Genomic DNA, 22,251 nt, shown 5'->3' with positions numbered 1-22,251 from the left:
ACAATCCTGCTCAGAATTTACCATCATACAGTGCTGGGCTCAGCGGAGAGAGCCTGGAAAATATAGAACCTGTAGTAAAAGGGGACTTTCTATCCCAATCTAGGGCTGAAACAGCCACAGGGTAGTATTTATAATGAGATCTTCAGCACAGGAATCCAAACCTTGTATTTGACACATCTGTGAGAGCAGCAGGCATCAGAGTGCTCAAACCTTGCGAAAGCTCCTGGCACCCAGGATGACGTGGCGATTCAGGAAGGTGCACGTAAAGTTTCCAGCTTTTGAAAATCGTGATTGTAGAAGTATGCAAATAACCTTACTGGAGAGATTCAAGCAGCTTGCGGTATCTGTGAGCAACAACTCTATCTCACCTGCAAACTGCTCACGTGTACGTGTCTTTTTCACAACCTGAGGATATAACGAACATGGGTAAGCTTTTAGATTTGTACTGCCCTTTCCAGGATACTCCAGTATGCTCGGCACCAGCTTGTACAAGCAAATCCACTTTAAAAAGATGCTTATTACAAAAGTAAGATTACATTTTTGAAAAAAAAAACATTAAAAATATCTTCTTTTATTCAGTTAGCCTTTTTTGTTATGGTTTCACTGATGGCAAGAAAATTAATTTTCTTTTCTAGCTGATTATTGTACCAAAGAAGTCACATAGTACCATGAAGAGTCCCCCCTGTAGAAAAGACTGTAGAGAACTTAATCAAATGGAAGTAACTGGATTAGTGAGAGATTTCCAGATTTAATCCAAATGTACATAGCAACAAGCACAAACCCCCTCAAGTTACCAGCAGTAGCTAACACATGTAATTACTTCAGTTGTTTTTTAACTAAAGAATTTCTAAGTAAATATATATTGTGTTTGAAAATCTTATTTTAGGAAGGCCAGTAATAAATGGTACAATCTGGTAGAAAGAAGGCAAGGCATAAGCCAAAGAAATATTAATGTACTCTAACTTATACACTCTGACTTGCACTTTAAAATTGGAATGAAGGAAGCAATTGCTAAATAACTGCAGAATTAAAAAAATCATAAAGGAAGAGTTTGTTCCCGTTATATTTAGTTATTTCCTTTTCTGCTATTCATGGGTATTTAAGATCGCTTACACAGACATAAACTCCAAAAACTATTTAACAGGAAGAACTTTTAGACCACAAGAGAAAAAGTAACTGCTAATTTATCTACTAACGTCGAGAGAGCATTAGGTTTTTTAAAACTTATGTATACTAGCACAATTAAAAGCTTAGCTACAACCCATCAGTACCTGGAAAGCTCATAAACTGACCATTTAATAATATCTCTGTTGTGATAATTCACGAAAAGGTGGTAATGAATGTAGTAAACAAACTTTAACGATTGCCTGTAATAAAAGGAATTTGTTAGTTGTAGAAGCCTTTGAGAATTCCTCACCCCAAACTCAGGGCAGCCTTAATTTTTCAAGAGGTGTGATACACAGCATACACAATGAGTAATGAGTTAGATTTGCTGCATATATGCAGATCAACTGAGCGCTGGCAGCTGGCTCCCAAGGCCCAAACCACAGGTAACAAGATTCACGCCTACAAAAGCTGCACTCAAATCTTAAGATTCTGAAACCCCACAGCACCCCAAATAAATAAATTATGAAACAGCTCAGTGCCGGTAAATCAGTGTCAAAGATGTGGGATGCCAGTCTTCCGTCCTGTCAGCAGTAGAAAGCCTAGAAGCCCAGGTCTCCAGTCAAATAAAGCGTGTGTTTCTAGCAAGGGCAGATGGCAAGCTAGCAGGCATTAAAACTGTCAACAGCCCATGACGGAGGACTGAGCCCGCACCTAAGAGCTAGTGGAAGTCTTGAACCTCTGTTTTTACCTGATATCCACATAACTGGAACAGGATATTAACCCACCATATATATATATACCCTAACACTAGGGTATGTCCTCCTCTGAACAACAGGCAGCATTGTAAGAGGCACCATACAATTGCACAACTAAAGGATGAACAGACACTATCACTAAAAAACTCCTTCCCAACACCCCTTCATACCCAACAAAACAAACCCCCCTCAAACCTGCAGAAGTCTAATACTTGGATGCTGGTAAGAGACACTGTCAGCCCTAGAAGCAACTCATAGACTAACACCCGGCAAGGATGTCAAGAACACAAAATACGTCACATATTTAGCACTTAGGTCTTCTACAGTTAAGGAAGATGATACATGTATTTGAAAATATATTGGATGTAAGTAAATATGAATGGAATTAAAAATATGGCATATACAATGGAAACTCATATTGTGAAGCGATACAGAAAACATCTGGATGTCATCTTAGAGGTTTGTGTTTTTCCTGATTAAGGAAACAGCTGCCTTAGTAAAATTACTCATATTCACCAGTAATGAAGAGTATCTTTTAGCACAATTCCTCTGTCAAGCCACAAGCATCTGCTTCCTAATTTTCTTTTTATTTAATCTTGTGTACCCAGCCCAAGTGCTGTAACAACAAATTTAAATAGCTGCCTCATTTTACATCTTGCAAGCTATCATATCTAAACAAAGAATAGCATTTTGCATATGAAACTCTTCTTTCAAGCAGGTGACCGTTAAGAGGTGATTTGCAACACCATCTGTGTGAAAGCAGGGGGTGGGGGTGCAGGAGCCTAATAAACTTTGCATGGTGAATCAATAATTACATACTTAATGTAGCATAAAGTGCTAACAGAAGATTCATTCCTGGCCTTGTAAATTCAACTGTATCTTTTAATTCCAACACCATTAAGTGATGTAGAGTGATGTTTTCACTCTAAGGTACACTCCTACACCACGGTGGCAGGCACAGAAAAGGCTAAAATCACTCCGTGTAGGTAAAGGATATTCCATTTGCTTTTTAATGTTAACTCAAAAGCAAATGGAGAGCTGTTTGTTTCAGCCAGTGTTTCGTGATACTTTTAAGTCTGTTCCAGCTGTTAATGGAAAGAGTTTTAAATTATGCTTATCAAATATACAAGTATAACAATGTGAACAGCATACCAAGTATGCATTCTTTAATTGTTCTTCTGCTCATTTTTCTTCTAACTTCGTTTACCCACTTTAGTATTTTACTCCAACATCAGACTAATAGCTTAATGAAAAGACTCTCAACAGTCGGGATCAAAAGGGTCCTTGGACAAAAGGGTCCAAGGCTCAGGATCTCCCATATTCTGCCATCTTCCTTGAACTGTCCACTAGCTAATGGGCACCTGCAGAGCAAACCTGATCAGCTCGCCAAGCCAAGAGAAAAGAAGTAACTACTCTGTCTTTTTGCTCTGGTCCCCCTCAAAAGGGCGGTCTTCCTGAATCACCACATAGTCGCAATCTGACACCATCACAGGTATTTTAAGTCAGGTATTTATATCCCTCAGAGGTCACTCCTCAAATGGTGAAAATTTATACTGACAGTGTCCTCAGACCAGGTAGCACAGAGTAGCTCTTCTCCAGCCAGCTCATCAGGGTTTGTTCCTTCTGGAAAGAGTTACTCCTATCGCTGTAGAGCAACTGTCCTGGGTCTGCAGCGCTAGTGCCGTGGCCCTGAGAAAGGAAAATTTTCCTCCTCCCTGTTGTTTTCATGCCAAGTGCTCCAGATAGCCAAGGGGCTGTGTCGTCATGAAGCTGTGAGTGGAAGTTCACAGAATCACAGAATGGTTGAGGTTGGAAGGGACCTCTGGAGGTCATCTGGTCCAAAGCCCCTGCTCAAGCAGGGACACCAAGAGCCAGTTGCCCAGGACCGTGTCCAGACGGCTTTTAACTGTCTCCAAGGATGGAGACTCCACAATCTCTCTGGGCAACCTGTGCCAGTGCTCAGTTACCCTCACACTAAAAACTTGTTTCCTGATGTTCAGAGGGAACCTCCCGTGTTTCCGTTTCTACTGAAAGTTATATATAAATGTTATACATATATTGCGGCACAGCATTAGGGCATGTACAGGGCAGTGTCATAGTATAGTCCTAAGTGACTTTTGTCTAAGCTATAGCTTCAGTAGGCACTGGAGCAAACTATTTATTAACAAGAGTCTCCCCCTGTAAGGTCGTAGTGGCTTGCTTTAGAAACAATCAAGCAGTAAACTATTAATAATAACAATAATAAGAACAACTAATAACTAGCGAACCACAAGCAATGCAGGTAACAAAAGGATTAGGGCAAGGAACAAAGCAGGATGAGAATCCAAACTGACAAGTTTGAATACTGAAGTTTTAAAAACAAGTCATAACATTGGGCACAGAATTACACAGTTCCAGGCTTTACACAATCTTTGTTAAACACAAAAAGCTTAGGGACTCTCATTTGCATTAAAGTTTACTCTAACGTCCTTTACTAGAGATCCTCTGTTCCTCTTCATGCATGGACAATTCCACTGACCACTAATTTGATGTGTTCATGGATACAAGAAGAATAAATTAAAAACTCTTTTAGAGTGTTTCTTCTACTCTTTAAACATTCACCAAATATAATGAGTATTCACTGCAAATTAATGTTATATATTAAGACTGTCCCACGTTTAAATGGCAAAGCGCTTCTTTTAATCCTTATACTAGGATTGAAGCTGACACAGGAATTTCCAGATTTTGCCATCTCAGATACTGGAAACATCATAAATATCTTAAAAAGTAAAATTATCACAAGTACAAAGACAGTGCCAACTGTCACTCTGTTAGATTTACAGCATGGATCACTTAGGAACAAGCCATTTGATCACAAAACTCTCTCACTGATCTTTCTCTGCCACCAGCAACTACAGACTACTTCTGGTTCACTTTTATATATATGGAAAAGGAACCATGAGTTTTATCTGTTCTGGCCCTAATGTTTCAGTGGTTTCTCAGATTACAAGTAAATGTTGATGACTGTCACAACCACTAACATCATAGAAACTAATTCTTTCATTTGTTTTGGCAAATTCCATTAAAAACAATGGGATTGAGAAGATGCCATTTGGTTAAATTCAGCCTGGATTTGCAACTGTGCAAACAGCCTAGCTTGACTCCGTGACAGGTGAGTTTTGTAACACCAGCAGTTGCACCGATGATGCATTCCTAAGAAGTTATTTTTCAGGGGAGAGGAACGTGTTAAAATTTAGCATACTCTGCAGGTTCCTTCCCCCACAAGACCTCTGACACACCATCTAGCTGGCTTTTTATATAAGTAATGTAACAAGAAAAACCTTCTTTTGTATAGCAGGAAAAGAAGAGGATGGTTTCTTAACTCAGTGGTTTCTTATTGTTGAGATTTCTCTGAAAGACAATAGTCACTGAATTGTCTAATGAATAATGGGCACATCCAAAATGAGCCTAAATAAAGTGCTTGTGTATTTTCCTTAAATTAAACATAAGAAATGTGAACTCTCTTGTAGTTTTTTATGTAAGCCAAACAGGAGGCTTCAAGAGAGAAGAACTATGATTTAAGACGCTGCTTTTATGTTGTAAGTTAAATCATCAGGCAGACTAATTCAATTCCTTTCTGTTTACTGTAAGACTGTTTCTCTTACTGGACAAGCCATAAAACTAAAGTGACTAAAATATAAGGAGGCAAGCAGACATTTCCAATTCTTAAGAGTCAGAAACAAGTGCTCTGACTGAAGAGCAGTGCTGCCAGCAAGTCATAAATTTATGAGCAATTCAACTGCTTCTCTGAATTCCCTGCAGTTAAAACCTTTTTTACAGTTAAACCTCAAATTCATTCCTATAATTAAACAGCCATAAGATGTTCTCTCCAAAGATTAATATTATTTTTTAATGCACTGTATATTTGGAGGAAATAATGGTTAGAAGTATTCATAAAGATTTCAAGTATGCGTATTAGAATATATAGGTAGCATTACATTGCTTTCCACCCCCCACCCCCCCCCCCACCCCAGCAAGGGGAAAGAAAAAAAGACATGACAGTCATGTAAACTCTCACCGTTTTTACCAGAACTCATGACATGGCTTTAGTGTTTTATTTTACTGTTTGACTGAACACTTCACATAGCCATTCCTAGAGAGAATAGTTTGCAGGCTTCATTAAATTATTTTTATATTTGATGGTATGTAAATTAAAACATTACAGTACCTTAACTGTAATTTCAAGTTGGAACTAGATATAAAAAAAGTCTTAAAAGTATGATTTAGGAAAGAAGCATCTTAGCACCAGCTACACTCATTACTTCTATCACCAACTGTCATAGTCTGTCAAGAAAAAACTGGTTGAGCAAGGAGTTCTCGCTCTATCAGCAAGTCTTTACTTTTGGCCTTGGGTTAGTTAATAACCTTACTAACTTAACACACAACCTTCAAGCAAATCAGAAAGGCTGATGACATTTAACATCGGACATTTAAGTCTGCCCAGACGCGAGGAGTGCCGTCCCCACAGTCTCCTGCAGCAGTGTGGCAATGTTTGCCCAGAGCATCTCAGCAGTTATTGATCTTGCCTGAAATCAGGAATATTATTTGTTCTTCCCTCTAGAACATAAATGGAAATAAAAGCAACTCTGGAGAGAAAAGACTGAGCGTAGACTGAATGATCGTTGTAAGAAATACCCTACAAGCAACAAATGCTGATGAGAAGGTTTGAGTTCACTGGTTTTGCATGATAAAAGGAAAAAGATTGAAATTGTCTGTATACTATGAATAGTGTTTTTAAGAACAAGTTGGGGAAAATAGCATCCTTTAAGAAACGGCATTGTGAGCTGCTGACTTTGTTCTGCAGCTGTTGGTTTGAAGAAAACAGAAAAGAGTTTTCAAAGGAAAATAGAAGAGAATGAATTTCACAGCATATCCTTTTCACATGATGATCCTGAGGATCTACTGGACTGTAAAATTATCTAGTCATGCTTGCAAAAATTAAGGACAACTTGCCCCCCAAGGGACAACCCAACTTTAAAGCACTAACTGGACTGAATCAGCTTCCAAAAACAACTAGTGTGGTTATTTTGCTTAGCCTGCAAAAGCAGATGACTGCCGAAAGGCTGAAGAAAAGAAACAAACCAGACACATCTAGTTCTTCATATTAACTAGTTACAGAGCCTCTTTGGTAGTTCAACGCATCTGAATCAGAAGAAACAACAGAACTGGCCCTTGATGCCAGAAGGAAGATTGCTTTCTGTTAACTGAAGGTTGACTCTACTCCAGTAACACTGCTGCTGGAATCAGCTTCCTCGTTTGCTTTAGAGTTTTGTCAGTTTACATAGGGTTGGTTTTTTTGGATGTTAAAATAAGCTTTTGAGCCTTCGTGTAGCTGAGTGATGAGAGTCCCCTCATACTGTACTGTCTTAATTAGCTACTATTTGAAGGAGTTATCAAGGTCAGGTGGGTTACCATAAACAAAGGTGCTGAGTGAAGAATATCAGAGCTGAACACATCAAACAAAATTCAAGTTCTTCAAAATATCTTACCACCTCCTGACCTCTCCTATATCTTATGCTTTACTAGAAAATTAAACAGTAAGATAGCTGACCAGATAACACCTGTGGGAATACAAAAGTATAATACTTGTTGACAAAAGATTTGCAATGTAAAACGTGAGCTAAGAAACTGAATCTGCTGTTTAAATACATCCTAAACTATTTTTCCTTGAGGAAAGCAAGTAAGATTTATATTAAACACTGGCACTACATACTACTCCTCTTTTTCACCTTTCAAATCTTCATGGAAGTGATTTTGTTCATCCTCTTCTCAGTCTCTGGGCTTAGGAAAAGTTTGCAGTTTGCCCACTTCTATGCACTTAGGCCTATGCAAAATGAGCCCTTTTATTCCTTGATTTGAGGAAAACAAAGATTTGTCTTTCGAATGCTTCATGACAGCTCTGTTTAGGAGCAATCACATGCCAAAAACCTGAATTCCCCTTGGCATCCATTGTGCTGGAAGTGGCACAGGATTTTTCATGTGAACATCTTTTCCAAATTCCTTCTCAATCTTTTGCACATAGGGTGCAAATACAGTCTGTGTATGGCAGAGGGAAGCTTTTGGCACAGGAGAGACAGGAACTGCACTCATTTTTCAACCACAACATTTATCAACATTATTCAACTGTTGCATTTTTACAAACAAATGGCAAACAAATGGCATGTGGATTCCTGCAATTTCCCAAAGACCTGGTAAAAAGCTCCCTCCTTATCTTTCCTTTCATATCTTTCAGATTTCTGTTGTTTGAAAAGCACAAACAATAGGTCCTGCCAAAAAAATACATAGGCCAATTAGCACTCTCCATAAATTGATCCCAAGAGTTCATGCTAACTTAAAGCCGGTGAACCTTGTTTGCATCTGTTTCAGGTTTGATCTGCTGAGCAAGATGTATTGCTAAATCCAAAGGAGACTAAAAGAGTATCTGATTCTTCTGCAGCAGAGATGCCGTTATCTGTACCTATTGCTGGAGGCATGAAGGGCATGCAAGAACAGCAATGATGTCTCCTTCTGATTTCAGGCATTCAATTTTCTCAATGATTTTCAGTTAGCTTGAAGCAGCAGGACTTGCACGTGGCATAAAGTGGCGTTTTGTAACAAATCTCTAATGTGGGCCTTCCAAATTGGATGAGGAGCTTTCCCAATTTCATCATAAACTTCTATTCACTTGATTTGTATTTAAAATACTTAGAATTAATTAATGCTTACATATTCTTTAATAGAAGTAATTCAAATTTTTGCGAAAAGATACAAAAGTAGATGGATTCTTTGCTAAAGTCAGATTGGGGAATCTGATGGAACGCCTTAGTAGTTGCCAACAGAATGAAAAACATGGGAATCTTCTACTGGATGGTTTATGCTTTTATCTTCTCCAAGGTAATAAGGAGAGGACGTTATCATCTACTTAACTCCCAACTTAATGAAAAATAACCTCTGGATCAGACTCAGTCTATAGAGACAAAGCATAAAATGGAATCTTACAAAAACTAGCTAAACATTGTGAAAGGTTTAGATAAAGAAATGAAGAGTTACTCCATGCCCAGAGTAAAATGCAAGCACATACTATTTTTACTTGTATCTTTTGGGGAAAAAAAATCAGTACGATGATTCAATAACATTTATTACTTATCACCTAATTGAACTTTTATAATACATCCACAGAGAGAATATACTTTCCCAAATATTTTATATAGCCTAGAATTAAAGGAGGATAAATTAATGCTGATCTATTCCCACTGTCAGCACCGACTGAGATATTTTTATGTTGCTTTCATTTGCAGAAATAAGGCAGATTCTTGGCTGCAAAATTATATATAAGGATTATTCTTTAGACAGTATATTTGCAACAATCTCAACACTTCTTGCAAATGGCTCCACAGAACCATGTATTTAACCATACATTGTACATCGTTTATTAAATTTGCAGAACAAGACAATCCCACTAACTCTTCAGGCAATATGTTTTTGCTTTCCTTTTATTCTGCTTTATCATTGCAATTGCATTTGATGCTGCAAAATGACAGAACTGAATATTGAGATAAATGGAAGAGACAAACGTCTTAGAGACTGAATTTCTTTGTGACTCTGGACACACTGCTAATAGCATATCATTTCTTCTGTATAGTGTATTAACCCACATGCAAAGAACTCTTCTTTCGAGTCTACCTAGAGCAGCTGCTTAAAAGGAAAGCACCCACCCTAGTATTTCTGGTAGACATGCCGTCTCCAACTGTTCTGTAGAACCACAATCAAGTGAAACTGCACAAGCTGGTTGAGAGCCAAATCCTCAGAACAAACAAACCATCTCCCTCTCAGCTGCTCGAATTCTACTTAATAATATCGCTCACGAGCTCATGTCAAACACACCAGCTGTTACAATCACAAACAGATATTACTTAGCTCTCATTATCATCCATTCTCCTAACAGTTTACCAGCTTTAGCATCAGACTACCGTAGTCTGGAGGTAAGCAAGGATTTTTGTTTAATGTAATGAGCAATAAAGCATTTCTGTTCAGTTATTTCAAAAGTCAATGCATGAATGCAAAAATGTGTCAAGTAAGTTTGCCGTGGCACAAATCAATTTTTTTTGTTGTTTTGAAAAAACTCCCCAAACAAACCACAAAAGGGAAACCACTAGAAGCGAAGAATATGGTTATGTACAGGTCAGAGTTCTAAACTCTTGTTTCTCAGACCAAAGTCAGGGCTCTGGCTCCTGGTTTCATAGTAGGCTAGTAGGCTTAGGTATGGCAGCTGCAGCAGGCTACCACCATAGCTGCTCTGTCCCCCTGCTGTGGATATCCATGCTGATGACAGACATCTGAAAGAGAAACATACCCACTGCTGAACTCCAGCAGACAGGAATTCACTGAATTAATGTAAATTGCCACTATTTTCACTTTACATTAGAAGAGTAGCCTGAGCGTCTTTATTATGAGGCACAAAAATTGTTGGTGATGGCAGTTGATTGTGTGCCTGGTGTACAGGTGGCAGAGGCTCCACAAGGCTTCAAGTACTTACAGCTGAGTAAGAGTTCCCAGTCGTGGTATGTATACGTGGTATCAGTAACTCCAAAGCACAGAGGGAAAAGAAGGAAAACCAAGAAGCAAAATTTGAATTAAGTGCAAGGCTGGCAATCAGCATCTCTTGCTACCATTCTTTGAAGTTTCCTCAGCATTACGTGTGGGGCCAGCTTGAGAGGCAGAGTTGCACAGAGCAGCTGAGCAAGTAGCATTGGGAGAGAGGGGACAGCAGTATTAGGAATGAGGAAGCTTTTGGAGTATAGGCACCTATTCAACAGAGATGGGCTTCATCCACAGCGACAGTATAATTGCACTGCAGGAACTTAACAGACAGAAATAGAAGACTGAAGGGCAGTCTGCTTGGAACAGCAGAAGAACAGTCTAATCAAAGAAAATCTTAGGAGTCAAGGTTATCTCCAGAATATGAATCCACGGGGATTCTGCAGTACGTTTTGATGCAGCTAGCACAGAAAGAGAACAGTGTTAGACCTATTAAAGGTGGTGAAGAGACTGAAATACTAATGGAGATTACAGACTGTGATTGTGGGAAACAGAGGAGATTTTAAATCTTTCCCTGTCCCTGAGTAGGCTGTTAAGTGCTACATCAGAGCAGACATAAACCATGCTTTTATACACTGTAATGACAGCTTCTTGCAGAAACTCAGAGTCTTTAAGAGAAAAAGTAGCTGCTGAGTTAGTTTGGCATATTACTGTCTAACAGGGGCCACATGCTCCAATTCAACATGCTGTTATAAACAAAAGGTTCACTTTGGTAATGTTTACGGTTGGAAAGAGAATCAAGAAGACCAGCTGAAACAAACTTAGAAAGGAACAGCCAAATGGCTAAAAAGCTTGGAGATTGCTTGGAGGATAGAAGATGAGGTTCAGAGTCATAAGATTCTCAAATCAAAAGGCTCAGATGACTACTATCTTCATTTGGTGTGACTGTAAAGAAGGGAATTAAAAGCAAAACTACATTAAGTCTGATTAAGGAATACAGCAAATGATAATGTCTGACAAGTTCAATGAAAAACTATTAAGTCAGGCTAAAAGTAATTTTTGAAGTAAAGTTTTTGAAGTTAAAAAACAAAAAGAGAAACATGAGGCCTGCTAGAGAGCCAGGAGGAACAGTTAAGAGATGTCTGTGCAAAAGAGCACAGTGCATGAAACAAAGTCATTGCGGAAAAGCTAAATTTGGCCCCGTGTTCAGCCTTGAAGAGCATAGGCAGGTTCCCATGCAAGGAGATTCTTAAAAGGACAAGCCTAACATACTGTCCCAATATTGAGGCTGGACTAGGTAACCTCTTGACGTCGCTTCCAAGCCAAATGACTCCAGGATTCTATGAAATATGGAAGTTAAAAAAACCTCATACATCGATAAAAATGAAACAAATTGTCAAGATCATTTCAGAGCTCTAAAGGAACTAAACCATGACACCACTGAAGTACTGATGTATCACTTAAAGCGGCAGCAGATGGATAGTAGGTGGCAAACAGGACCCAAATCTGAAAACAGGGCTGCAGAAAAACTACAGGCGATTGCGGTCTGCTAGTTTCTACCAAACAGGGAATTCTACTGCCAGTCTGTGAAGATGCTTAAGGAGGAGTTAAGTGGCATTCACACAGAAGTGATCAAGCTGACACAGTATGCCTGGAGTTTCAAAAAGCATTAGAAATCAAGCTTCCAAGACATAAAAGGAAAAGTCCTCTTGTTAATTAGTGTCAAGTTCAGTGAAAGGAAGTGGGAGATAAAACATGCGGTCAATTCTCACACTGGTGAGATAAGATCCTCAAGGCATCTATACTGGAACTTACATTCCTGATTTGCAGAAACAGGCCAATACCTTTGTATAGGGGACAAACTTCATCCTCCTACTATTCAAGATTGCTAAATGATGAATTACATTGTTTTGTATTCACGGAATTTAAATATTCTCTATGAAGGGAGACCTCTGCAAGAGAGGGAAAGACAGATAAAAAATAGCTACAGCTAAATTCTGGAGAATTTCTTAGCACTGTATGAAGTCAGCAACGTTTTGCGGTCAGCCTGGCAAAGGCAGCTCTAGATCAATAGCATCTGCATCATTATTTCATGTCTGCTCCTCATTAATAAGACAGCACTACCATCGCTGATGGATGGTTGTTTTAAGTGGGCAATGATTAGGCCTGAAGTCAGACAGGAGGCCAAGATCATGAAGTGAGGTTGAATAGTGGCATTGTAACTCCTATTCTAAATGCAGATATAAACTAATTAGGTGATATGTCATCACTTTTTTTTTTTCTTTTTTACTTCTAATTAACAGTTGGTAGAGAGTAATAGATGAAACTCAGAAAGTCCAACATTTATCATCATGAAGAACAGTTTGTTGTGGGTTTTTTTATTCTTTCATCCTGATCAGGATAAATTTGTGTTCCTTCAAACAGCAAACTGCCAGAACAAAAAAAAAAAAAAAAAAAAAAAATCTGTCACATTTCTGCTTCATGCCATGGAGAGAAATGGCAATAGGAACATCATTATCAACTTTATTTTCTCTTCCTCCAGTGAAGATAACTATCTTTAGTCCTAGAAAAGAGAAGGTTATATTATGCAGGAAGAACAGCTGCTGAACCCAAAATACTTTAACTCTGGGGGGTAAAAAAGTACTCATCCCATTCAAGAAATGGAAAAGCTTCAAAGGAACCTGGGAACTTACCAGCTGGATCTGAAATTCACATGCTCCTTATTCACTTCGGAGCATTTTAGATTTACTTTTTTGCTACTCATACAAACAGCAATTATTAAAAGCTCCTTCTATTTCTGCCTATGCAATCTATTCCCTGACTGTGGAACCAACCTTCAAGTAGAACAGTCCCCTTATTACACAGCTTTAGCAGTACCTATAAGAACTAGCTATCAGTAAAGCAGAAGAGCTAGTCAGATAAGTCTTTAGGCTTGTATATTCTCTACAAGCAGTGCCATGCACTTACAATGACTTTCAGCACCAGTATCACAGTTATTCCCAACAGTGAATACTACAGTGCTCTGAACTAATGTTTGCCATCTCCATGAATTCCAAGAAAAGTCTTAGCTGCTGTTAGAGGACACATTGTTGTCCTCCTCCAAAAGTTAGCAAATTATCTCCTTATAAGACTGCATTTGGAAGTGTGCTTTAAGCAAGAGGAAAAAAATAAAAACTATCTGGGTCTGCAGAACAGGGGACCTTATTGCATGTAGTACTCCTGACCCTTGGCATACCAGAATTTTACATCAGACTGTAAGTACCACAAAGCATTTGTAAAAGAAATCTCTCCCTTACCAGACATTATCTTCCAGTACGAAAACAAAAAACGTCACATACCAAGTTGCTTAGAAGAGAAATCACATGTCTACTAATGAATTCAGGTTTAATTTAAACAAAACCATCAAGAAAGTTTGCAAATAAATCTGTCCTGTTCCTATGGTTTAAACTTACCACATTACAGGCTCCTCCAGATGCTTTCATACAAATAAACAACAACAACAACAACAAATCAATACTAGCACTGCTTTAAAGGAGCCAGACTTATTTTTAATAATCCCTTATAGCCACTGACTCATGGAAAAATACAGGGAAGCATTCACATGTACTATTTCTGTGAGGGACTTCAAAGAAAAAAAGACCAGTCCTTCAAAAGTTACTTGCCTTGAAATCAAATTTTCTGGTATTTGTAGCTGTTGTACAAATGAAGTTTGACATTTGACTGGAATTCTTTCTAGCTTGGGTTTAAACAGCAATCATAAAATACCAAAAAAATGTGACAAAGTATATGATACTGTTCTAGCAGTTTTAGGCATTTCATATTAATTCTAGCAAGGCAGAAATTCTAGGAAGTTTAATATAATGCATCTCATAGCTCTACTTGCAAGTAAGCACCACACAGTCATCAAGAGGCAAAGTACTCAATTGTTCATTTTTAAAATTATTCACATTAGTGCCTTTATCTAAATAAACTACTATGCGAGCAGGATGTTTTAGGAACTACTCGGTATGATAGGATATTCTTTAATCATGATTAGTTAGACTTACAAATTATTATGGAACATACAATATGTTGCAGCCTTGGATCATTAGCCATGGAAATGTAATTCAGAAGTACAAACAATAATTATTTCCGTCACCTCTTTTACTGAAACATAGCTTTCTTTAATTAGGATATGGATAGGTGCGTACAGCAAATATAAGATTTTTAAATAGTTAATCTGATAAAGAATAAAATGAGCTTTTAACTGAGAAAGCTTAACCCTCCAAACAGCCTGCATACAGGTTGTTCCACCTCCTTAGGAACGCCCACTAATATAATGCAGTAAAGGATGATTAAAGATATATTTTCTAGGGTGGCAGCCAGCCTCGGGACCATAGTCCTTTCCACACCTGTCAGCAGCCACCAGGGAAGGACAGACCCACACAACGTGGGAAACCTCCCACTGCTGCACGGCCCTCTGTCCTCAGAATGGCCGCATCCCGCTCCTCCCATATGCAGCGGCTGGCTATTGCTTCAGTGTCTTGGATTTAGGAGACAAATTGGGAAGTTTCTCCAAATCTGATAAAGGCAGAGCATGCTGAGTTGCACTCTCTAAGCCACTAGGACAACTGTTAGTTTAGGAACATCATTCTGTCTCAGACAGCAGATGTCTATCAAAGAGTATGAAAACCAGTGGCAAGCATGGACGGTGTCTTTCCCAGCCTGCAAGAGCTCAGGACCCTCCTTGATCATAGACATCATCGCTGTGTTCAGGGGCCCATTTTACTTTCATTAATGAGTCCATTCAATTTTAGAACAGACATTAGCATCCAGTCTCACTAATATTATGCTGCAAAGACTTCCACTTAATTATGCATTCTGTGAAACACCATCTTTTGTTTTAAATATTTCCTCATTTCGTTTATATAACAGAGTTGTATCTGAAAACCAGTGTTGCTATCAATCTAGTCCAAGAGGTGGTGATAAAACTGCCTCTCTAAAGGTGAAAGGAATGGTTGAGAAGCAATGATTAGGTGTTATTTAGGAGAAACTATATGCACCGATTGAAAGTGAGCCTGCACATTAACAGACAAAAGATATAAACCATCAACATACATATGCAATAATCTGCACTAATGACAAATGGTTCAGGCATGTCTTGGCAGACAACTGCCGCTTGATGTAAAGGCTCACACGCAGTCCTCTACCAGCTTGTTGTCTGCCAAGAAGCATCCTCTGCTTCTGTCACAACCGGTTAATTAAAATGTGGCAATAGGTTATACTGGAAAAGTTCATTCCTGTTTGCAAGAAGTAGATCTGCAGTGAAAGATACAACTATTTAATCACAGAAGGAAGAGCTTTCAATTCTATTCATCCTTAGATATGCTTATTTCTGGTTGCTGAGTTTATGTAGGAAGACAAGTGATGTCCTTCAAGAGTCGGAGATGAAACATTAAGTAAAACAATATTTAGTAAAGATGAAGAAGCCAGCTACCAAGCACTTCTTAATTTTTTTCATTACTGTTAAGTGTGAATTTGAAATGTGTCCAAGTGCAACTTTTTCCCAGAAAATTGTAAGAGTTAAAATACAAAAACCTGTATATTTTAAAATATTAATATCTTTTCAATGCCACCTACACTCAGGACAGGATCATGGGAAATAAATGGGTAAGTCTACTTAAGACGTAAAGTGTCAGAGAAACATTGTCTCCTTATAACTGCTTTGTCAGGTACATGACTCAATCATACCTGCCTTAAAAAAATCATAAATTTTAACAGGAGCCAACACGCACACCATAGAATTTAAGTTAATTTAAAGTGACAGGTTCAAAACAGAGCTTTATCCAGTATCTGGGGAATTTACATATGAACGAAAATTATACGTCTTTAGGATTTTGCAGAGTTTCCACCAGTAATTGCTTTGGATTTAAAGAAATCCAATGATAAATTCAACTTATGGTTAAGGAGTATTAATTTGTCTTAATCCTACAATAAAATACTACTATAATCCAGAGACAGGAACAAGAATTTAAACTAGTAAGATTAAAGACTTTTCAAGTGCCAAGCTAAAAATTTAAAATATCACAGTACCTGTGACTTAGTATAGCCTTCTCTAAATATATTACAGAAATAATTGCATTAGTCAAAGCTCTTGGATGAAATTGCTTCTTCATCCTCTCCAGAAACCATGACAGGCAATAGAGATTAATGGGATATTAATCCTTTAAAGACATTCACATCTATAGGTTTACCAGTTATCCTTTCATTCTTAACATGTCTTTTCCATGTGAGTTGAAGCTTCAGCTTCAGGAAGGCCAACAGGGCCACCAGAAGTGTAGTTTAGAGGAGTTAAACAATATGCTCCAAATCAACTTGTGAAGCAGGTACCCGATGCACCTAATCTACCACCACCATGGCACAGGAACTCTGTAATTACACACTCCAGCACAAAGCCCAGTAAGAATGTACTGGGTATGGTTTCAACTCAGGAAAAAAAAAATTATTTCACAGTTTTAAGACTTATACAAAGCAACAGTAGTAGAAGCAAGAAAATCCTTTGGACAGGTCTCTGCTGTACAAGGCATTTTCAAAGTTCTAAACAAGTTTAATACTGAGAAATAAAATTATTAAACTAAAAGTTAACTACTTATTTAAATGATGATATTTCAGGTAAGCCATGTGGAAATATCTTACCTCTTCTCCTGAAAGATAGTAAGCTGAAAGTAAGCCACCGACAAAACGGATGTTCACTTCAAATACCGAAATTTCAGCATTCTGTTGAAATAAACAAACACAGTTTTATTCCCTGATACTTTTCTGTACTGTTTTGGGGTTGTTTTTTGTGTTTTGTTTTGTTTTGTTGTTTTTGTTTTTTTGTTAATATACATGCAGGTATTAAGCTACAACAGCTGTCAATGGCAAAACACAGAAGATGTAGGGAAAGCCAACATAAGCAAACTTCAGGCATTTTAAAGTACTTCTCTTCCTCACGTTAACAAAATATCCTCTCCATTATCCTCATCCTGTTTAACTTTTCATCTCTTCCACCTGGACATTCTCTAAATCCACATATCTAAGTACCTCCCTGCAGATGATTCTGTGCTCACACACAAAATGTGCTCTCAGATCCTCTGTCCCGCACTACCTCACCTCACACCATCATTTCTCAGACACCATTTAAGAAATTAGTGATCAGAATGTTATAACAAGAACTTTCCTACCTCAAGTCTAAATGCGGGCTATTGTAAAATAGGAGGTAACATTAGAAAGAGTCAATTATATGTTCATGATAAAAATTTAATCATGGTATGTATTCACTAGGAAGCAGATGATCTTTCACCATTACAGTCACAGCCCTTGCCAAGCTGGCCTGGTCTTTACCAATGTTAGAGACTAGGTTTGTTGCACTGAGCAGTATAGATGCAGCCATTACCTATTTCAAAACTCAAAGCACATTCTTCTCTGCCTTTTTAAATTCAAAACTAAATGAAGAATCTGAGTCTCATGATCACTACCTTCTCTTGTTCTTTACCAGGTCAATTCCTATTTTACCCTAACACACAACATCCAATCCACTCATGAGGCATTCAGTTGAAAAGCTGATCTACTGAAGTTTCCTAATTTTTGCTTTTTTATGTAATACTACTTCTTATGTTTTTCTATTTCTGTAGAAAAATGGTATCCAGCAGCCAATCTTCTAAACTTTCAGGCACGTAAATAAGGTGTTTGACTTTTGTGTGTTCTGGTTTGCTCTTGCTACTATTGAAACGTTTTTCCATCTTCTATTTGCTGACATACACTATAGCTATATTCCGTATAAATCAATGCATGGTGGAGCTGCAGGATTTTCTTCCAAACGGCTTGCAGGCTTTCCTCACTCAGCTAGTTTTTGTACTTTTCTGGTTTAAAAGTTCAGATGTCAGTTTATGCAGGAGGGAAGAAGTTGCTCCCTGTTTTCTATGGATTTTAAGTTCTAGTAAACTGCCTTTGCAGAAGAAAACAGTACTGGGTTACTTATTAGAAATATTACTTCATGCTTTTCAGTTTGCAAGGCACTCTGATCAAGGAAAGGTTGCGGAGAGTTGTTCAGTGTTTCTTCAGTTGTAAAGGTACAGACTTCACAAAAACACTCACTGACTTGCCACAATGCCTGTCCACTTACCCTCAGGCATTTAACTTTTCTCCTCTAAGACCTATTGTGCACCTCCCCCTCTAAAAATGGAGGATATAATTTCATCCACAGAATTGATCTGATTAATATATAATTCATATATACTATAAGTGCGTGACTGTGTATTTTTTTTATACACATGAGCACAATTCAAAGGGGCAAAGTAAAGCCATCACACACATCTGCCTATTGAAAACTCAGACCTGGCATCACATGTTAAGACTGCGAACTGAAAAAGTTATCTTGCTGTCTTGCACTGTTCAGAATTTAACTTTTCCAAGTTTATTTTAAGTGTACTAAAACTCTGCAGTTTCTCCTCACTCACTGCTCTCCCAATAGTGGTCTACTATTATTCTTTCTGAAAAAAACTACAAAGCAAAGAAAAAAATAATAAAAAAAAAAACCCACAAGAGGCTTAATTTCTGTTTCCAAAATTAACCTGGTATTTCTGCTTCCAAGTGTTCAGTCATTGTCTCAATGAATCCAGCAAGGAGGAGAATGAAGTAACTGGAAACAGAGTTCACTTCAACTTTAACTAGTGTCATTTCTGTGCATTTCTTTTTATTATATCATGATACATGGTAAACCCGGGGAGATGGATACAAAAACATTTAAATCCTCTAGAAATCTGAACTAACTAGACAATACAGCTGTTCACCTGCTAAGCAGGCTACCTATGTAAGAACTCTACATTAAATAAAGAAGTTTACCTTAACTAAATCCAATGCATAGAACAGCTTGTAGAGAACTGGTCTGACTTATGAAAGGCTGATCTGATCTGACTGAAGAAAGGATGATTAAAAGAGTGATGGGGCAGCATCGCTTCTCTGGAACTTGAGCTAGCTGCAACTCCTATAAATAGTATTTCACCTGAGAACCTTCTTCAGAAGTTCAGGTTCTTTCCGTGTCAATCCTGAGCCTCAGCACACACCAAGAACTTTTCTTTGATGTGGGAAAGTTGAAGCTATAAAGAGGTAGGTATTAGGCAAAGAAATGAGTTAATCATATCCCAGCCACTTGTGTTTCCTGTAAGGATTGAATTAAATTACTTTTTTATTTTGAATTGCTCAAAGTAAATTGAGCGATATATATGAGCTGAATATTTTGTCTCCGGAACCTTACGTTTTGCCTTTCTGGATTTAATACGGCCACTTAACTCACAAACCATTGCTATCTTTCAAGGAACGCAAAGGCCCTTTAAGAAAAGCTCAGTATCTATGCACTGACATCTGCTTCTGGAATTCAGTTACACACAAAAAGACAACTTTGAAGTAATGTGAATAAAGATTTTACTGACAAACCACAAAGATTAATTGCACTGTAATCCTGAACGTTTGCTGAAGTGGTGAACTTTCAGGACATTTCTTGAAGCTAACATCGTTTTAATGTTATCAGATTTCCAATACTTCACTTGCACACATCTCTGAACCTTTGTTCGAAATCCTCGTCTCTTACTAAAATCTTTATACAAGCCACTGAAGCACATGCAATTAATGAAATGGACAGACATTTCACTAATGGTAGATTTGAAAGCTGTATGCTTAATACATAGTTATTCTTAAACTCATTATACTAGGCTAGTAGTATTCTCAGAAAGCACAGGAATTACAGTGATTTGTAAAACAGTTAAAGAAGTTTTATAATTTCATGTCAAAGAAACATTCATCTCTACATGAAAAGTTCATGTGAAGAAGTAGTCTGTTAAGAAAAGCGAACTTGTCCCAAAAGTAGCAGATTTCTGCTACACCAACTTTACCCTTCTTTATGGTTTGATTTTTTAAATTTTTTGTATTACACATTTAAGATGCCACACCCTGATTGTTACCCTCTCTTCATATTTTTAATCATCATCCACATACAGTTTGTGTAAATAAGTCTGTACATTTCTACTCAGCAGTCAAAAAAGTAAGCAATGTTATTTTTTATTTTGCTCTCAGATCCAGCTGTACACCAATACCTTATGATCCACTTAACAGTGCCAAAATATACAGGAAAAACCTTTATCTGCACTTCCCAAAGTTATTTTGCAAAATTATTTTTACTTTATTTTTTATTTCAAATTTAGCCTTCTCTTTCAAACCATCATTGTATCATTACATAGCAAGTCTGAGAAGTGGTTGAATTAATTCCATTATATCTAATAGAACTTCTGTAAGGAGAAGTGACTGGACATGCTTATTTTAAAATTACTATGACGTTCCTTTTGTAAGATCCCAAGTATATAAGATGACCCTGACCAGCTGGATAGATAAAACCTCTAATTTTACTGTCTTTTCATTAGTAGCCCAATTAGATGGCATGGCCATGTGCTGTGTGCAATGATATCCGAAACACCTTTGTTAGTACGTGTTTGTGCTAAGCTCTTATTGTTCCTATGCAATATCATCTTGCTCTGGCTGCTAATTTTGGAGGCCTCCATTTTACAAAGGACTCTGAAAGTATGTAGATGCTTGGGAAAGTGATATGTATATTGGGAACAACGTATTTTTGTTTTACTTCCAGGGCTTTTATGTTAATTGAAGTATATGAGTAATTTGGTCTTTCATCTTACATTTGATCAATAATTTATCATTCACTATTTGATCTTCTGATAAGTGAATAATAAATGGGATAGTCTAAGTACTATATGAAATCCAGAGAAATTGTGACTGCTGCTCACTGTACTTGGAGAAATAGAAAACCAAAAGCAATATATGCATCCATTATGTGGTGCAAGAGCAAAACTGTGACAACTTTATGGAATCTCATGTGGCTTCCTTGATTAGCTTCTAAAGACAAAATTATTTTGTCAAAGAGATGTAACATCCTTTACATTGCCGGCTAGACACATAACACCAAAATGAACCTATTTACATATGGTGGAGACTGCTCTTTCTCAAACTCAGGCTATGCAAATACTCTAGTCTCTACAATCAAAGGATGAAACAGCTGAGTGATACCACATTTTGTCTTGATGAGGAGAAATGCTAAAATAAGGGGTTTTTAAGCAAGAGAAGGACCCTAGCTCAGAAACACTCAAGAATATGCAGAACATAACAGGTTTAACTAGTAAACCTACTAAACTAACTCCTTTTAAAGAAAGGGAGGCTGACTATATCTTAGGAAGCCCCATCTTCAAAAAGCAACAAATACTACCAAACGGGGAAAAAAAATAAAGTGCCAAGAGTTACATTAGCTAGTTTGTGTTACTCTGCACTTGTATTTTATTTGAAAACCTATGACAAGGCCAATCTGATCTCAGCTGCACCTCACCACTTCACTTCTCTCACCCTTCCATAAACCGGGGGATTAAGTCTACAACTGATACACTGCTGAAGCTTCAATCAGCTGTGGTTGAATTTAATGTCAAGCACTGTTCAGACAACAAAACTACTGTCAGCTGGGCTCTCCTGAAGCCCTTCTCCTATTGGAGCTTCCCAAAAATCAGTATTCACATCCTTTTGGATCATTTCCTTAACGCATCTCTTTCCTGAAAGTCTTCCTCTCCACAAATTCGTAGACTAAGGCCAAAACAATTTCCATCTATATTTTCTCCTGGGAAGTCACCCTCACTTATAAACACAACATTTGAAATACAACCCAATTTTATTTATCTAGTATCAGCTTCCACCTGGCACTCATCAGCACTGGTACTTGCTCTGCCATTCGTAATTCAACTGGAGAAAATACTGTGTGCTCTTT

At 37.7% G+C, this 22,251-nt stretch overlaps 1 protein-coding gene across 1 annotated transcript in view; it reads right to left on the bottom strand.

The window, feature by feature from the left end:
* The window catches only part of MAN1A1 (mannosidase alpha class 1A member 1), a 151,808-nt gene that overhangs the window by 70,226 nt on the left and 59,331 nt on the right, over window positions 1–22,251 (bottom strand). Inside the window, exon 4 of the mRNA XM_059828836.1 lies at window positions 17,094–17,174. Coding sequence (XP_059684819.1) covers window positions 17,094–17,174 — 81 coding nt within the window. The remainder of the gene's footprint in view (window positions 1–17,093; window positions 17,175–22,251) is intronic.

The sequence above is a fragment of the Gavia stellata genome, chromosome 2, assembly GCF_030936135.1.
Source record: "Gavia stellata isolate bGavSte3 chromosome 2, bGavSte3.hap2, whole genome shotgun sequence".
NCBI lineage: Eukaryota > Metazoa > Chordata > Aves > Gaviiformes > Gaviidae > Gavia > Gavia stellata.
This window is presented reverse-complemented; position numbering and strand designations above follow the sequence as displayed.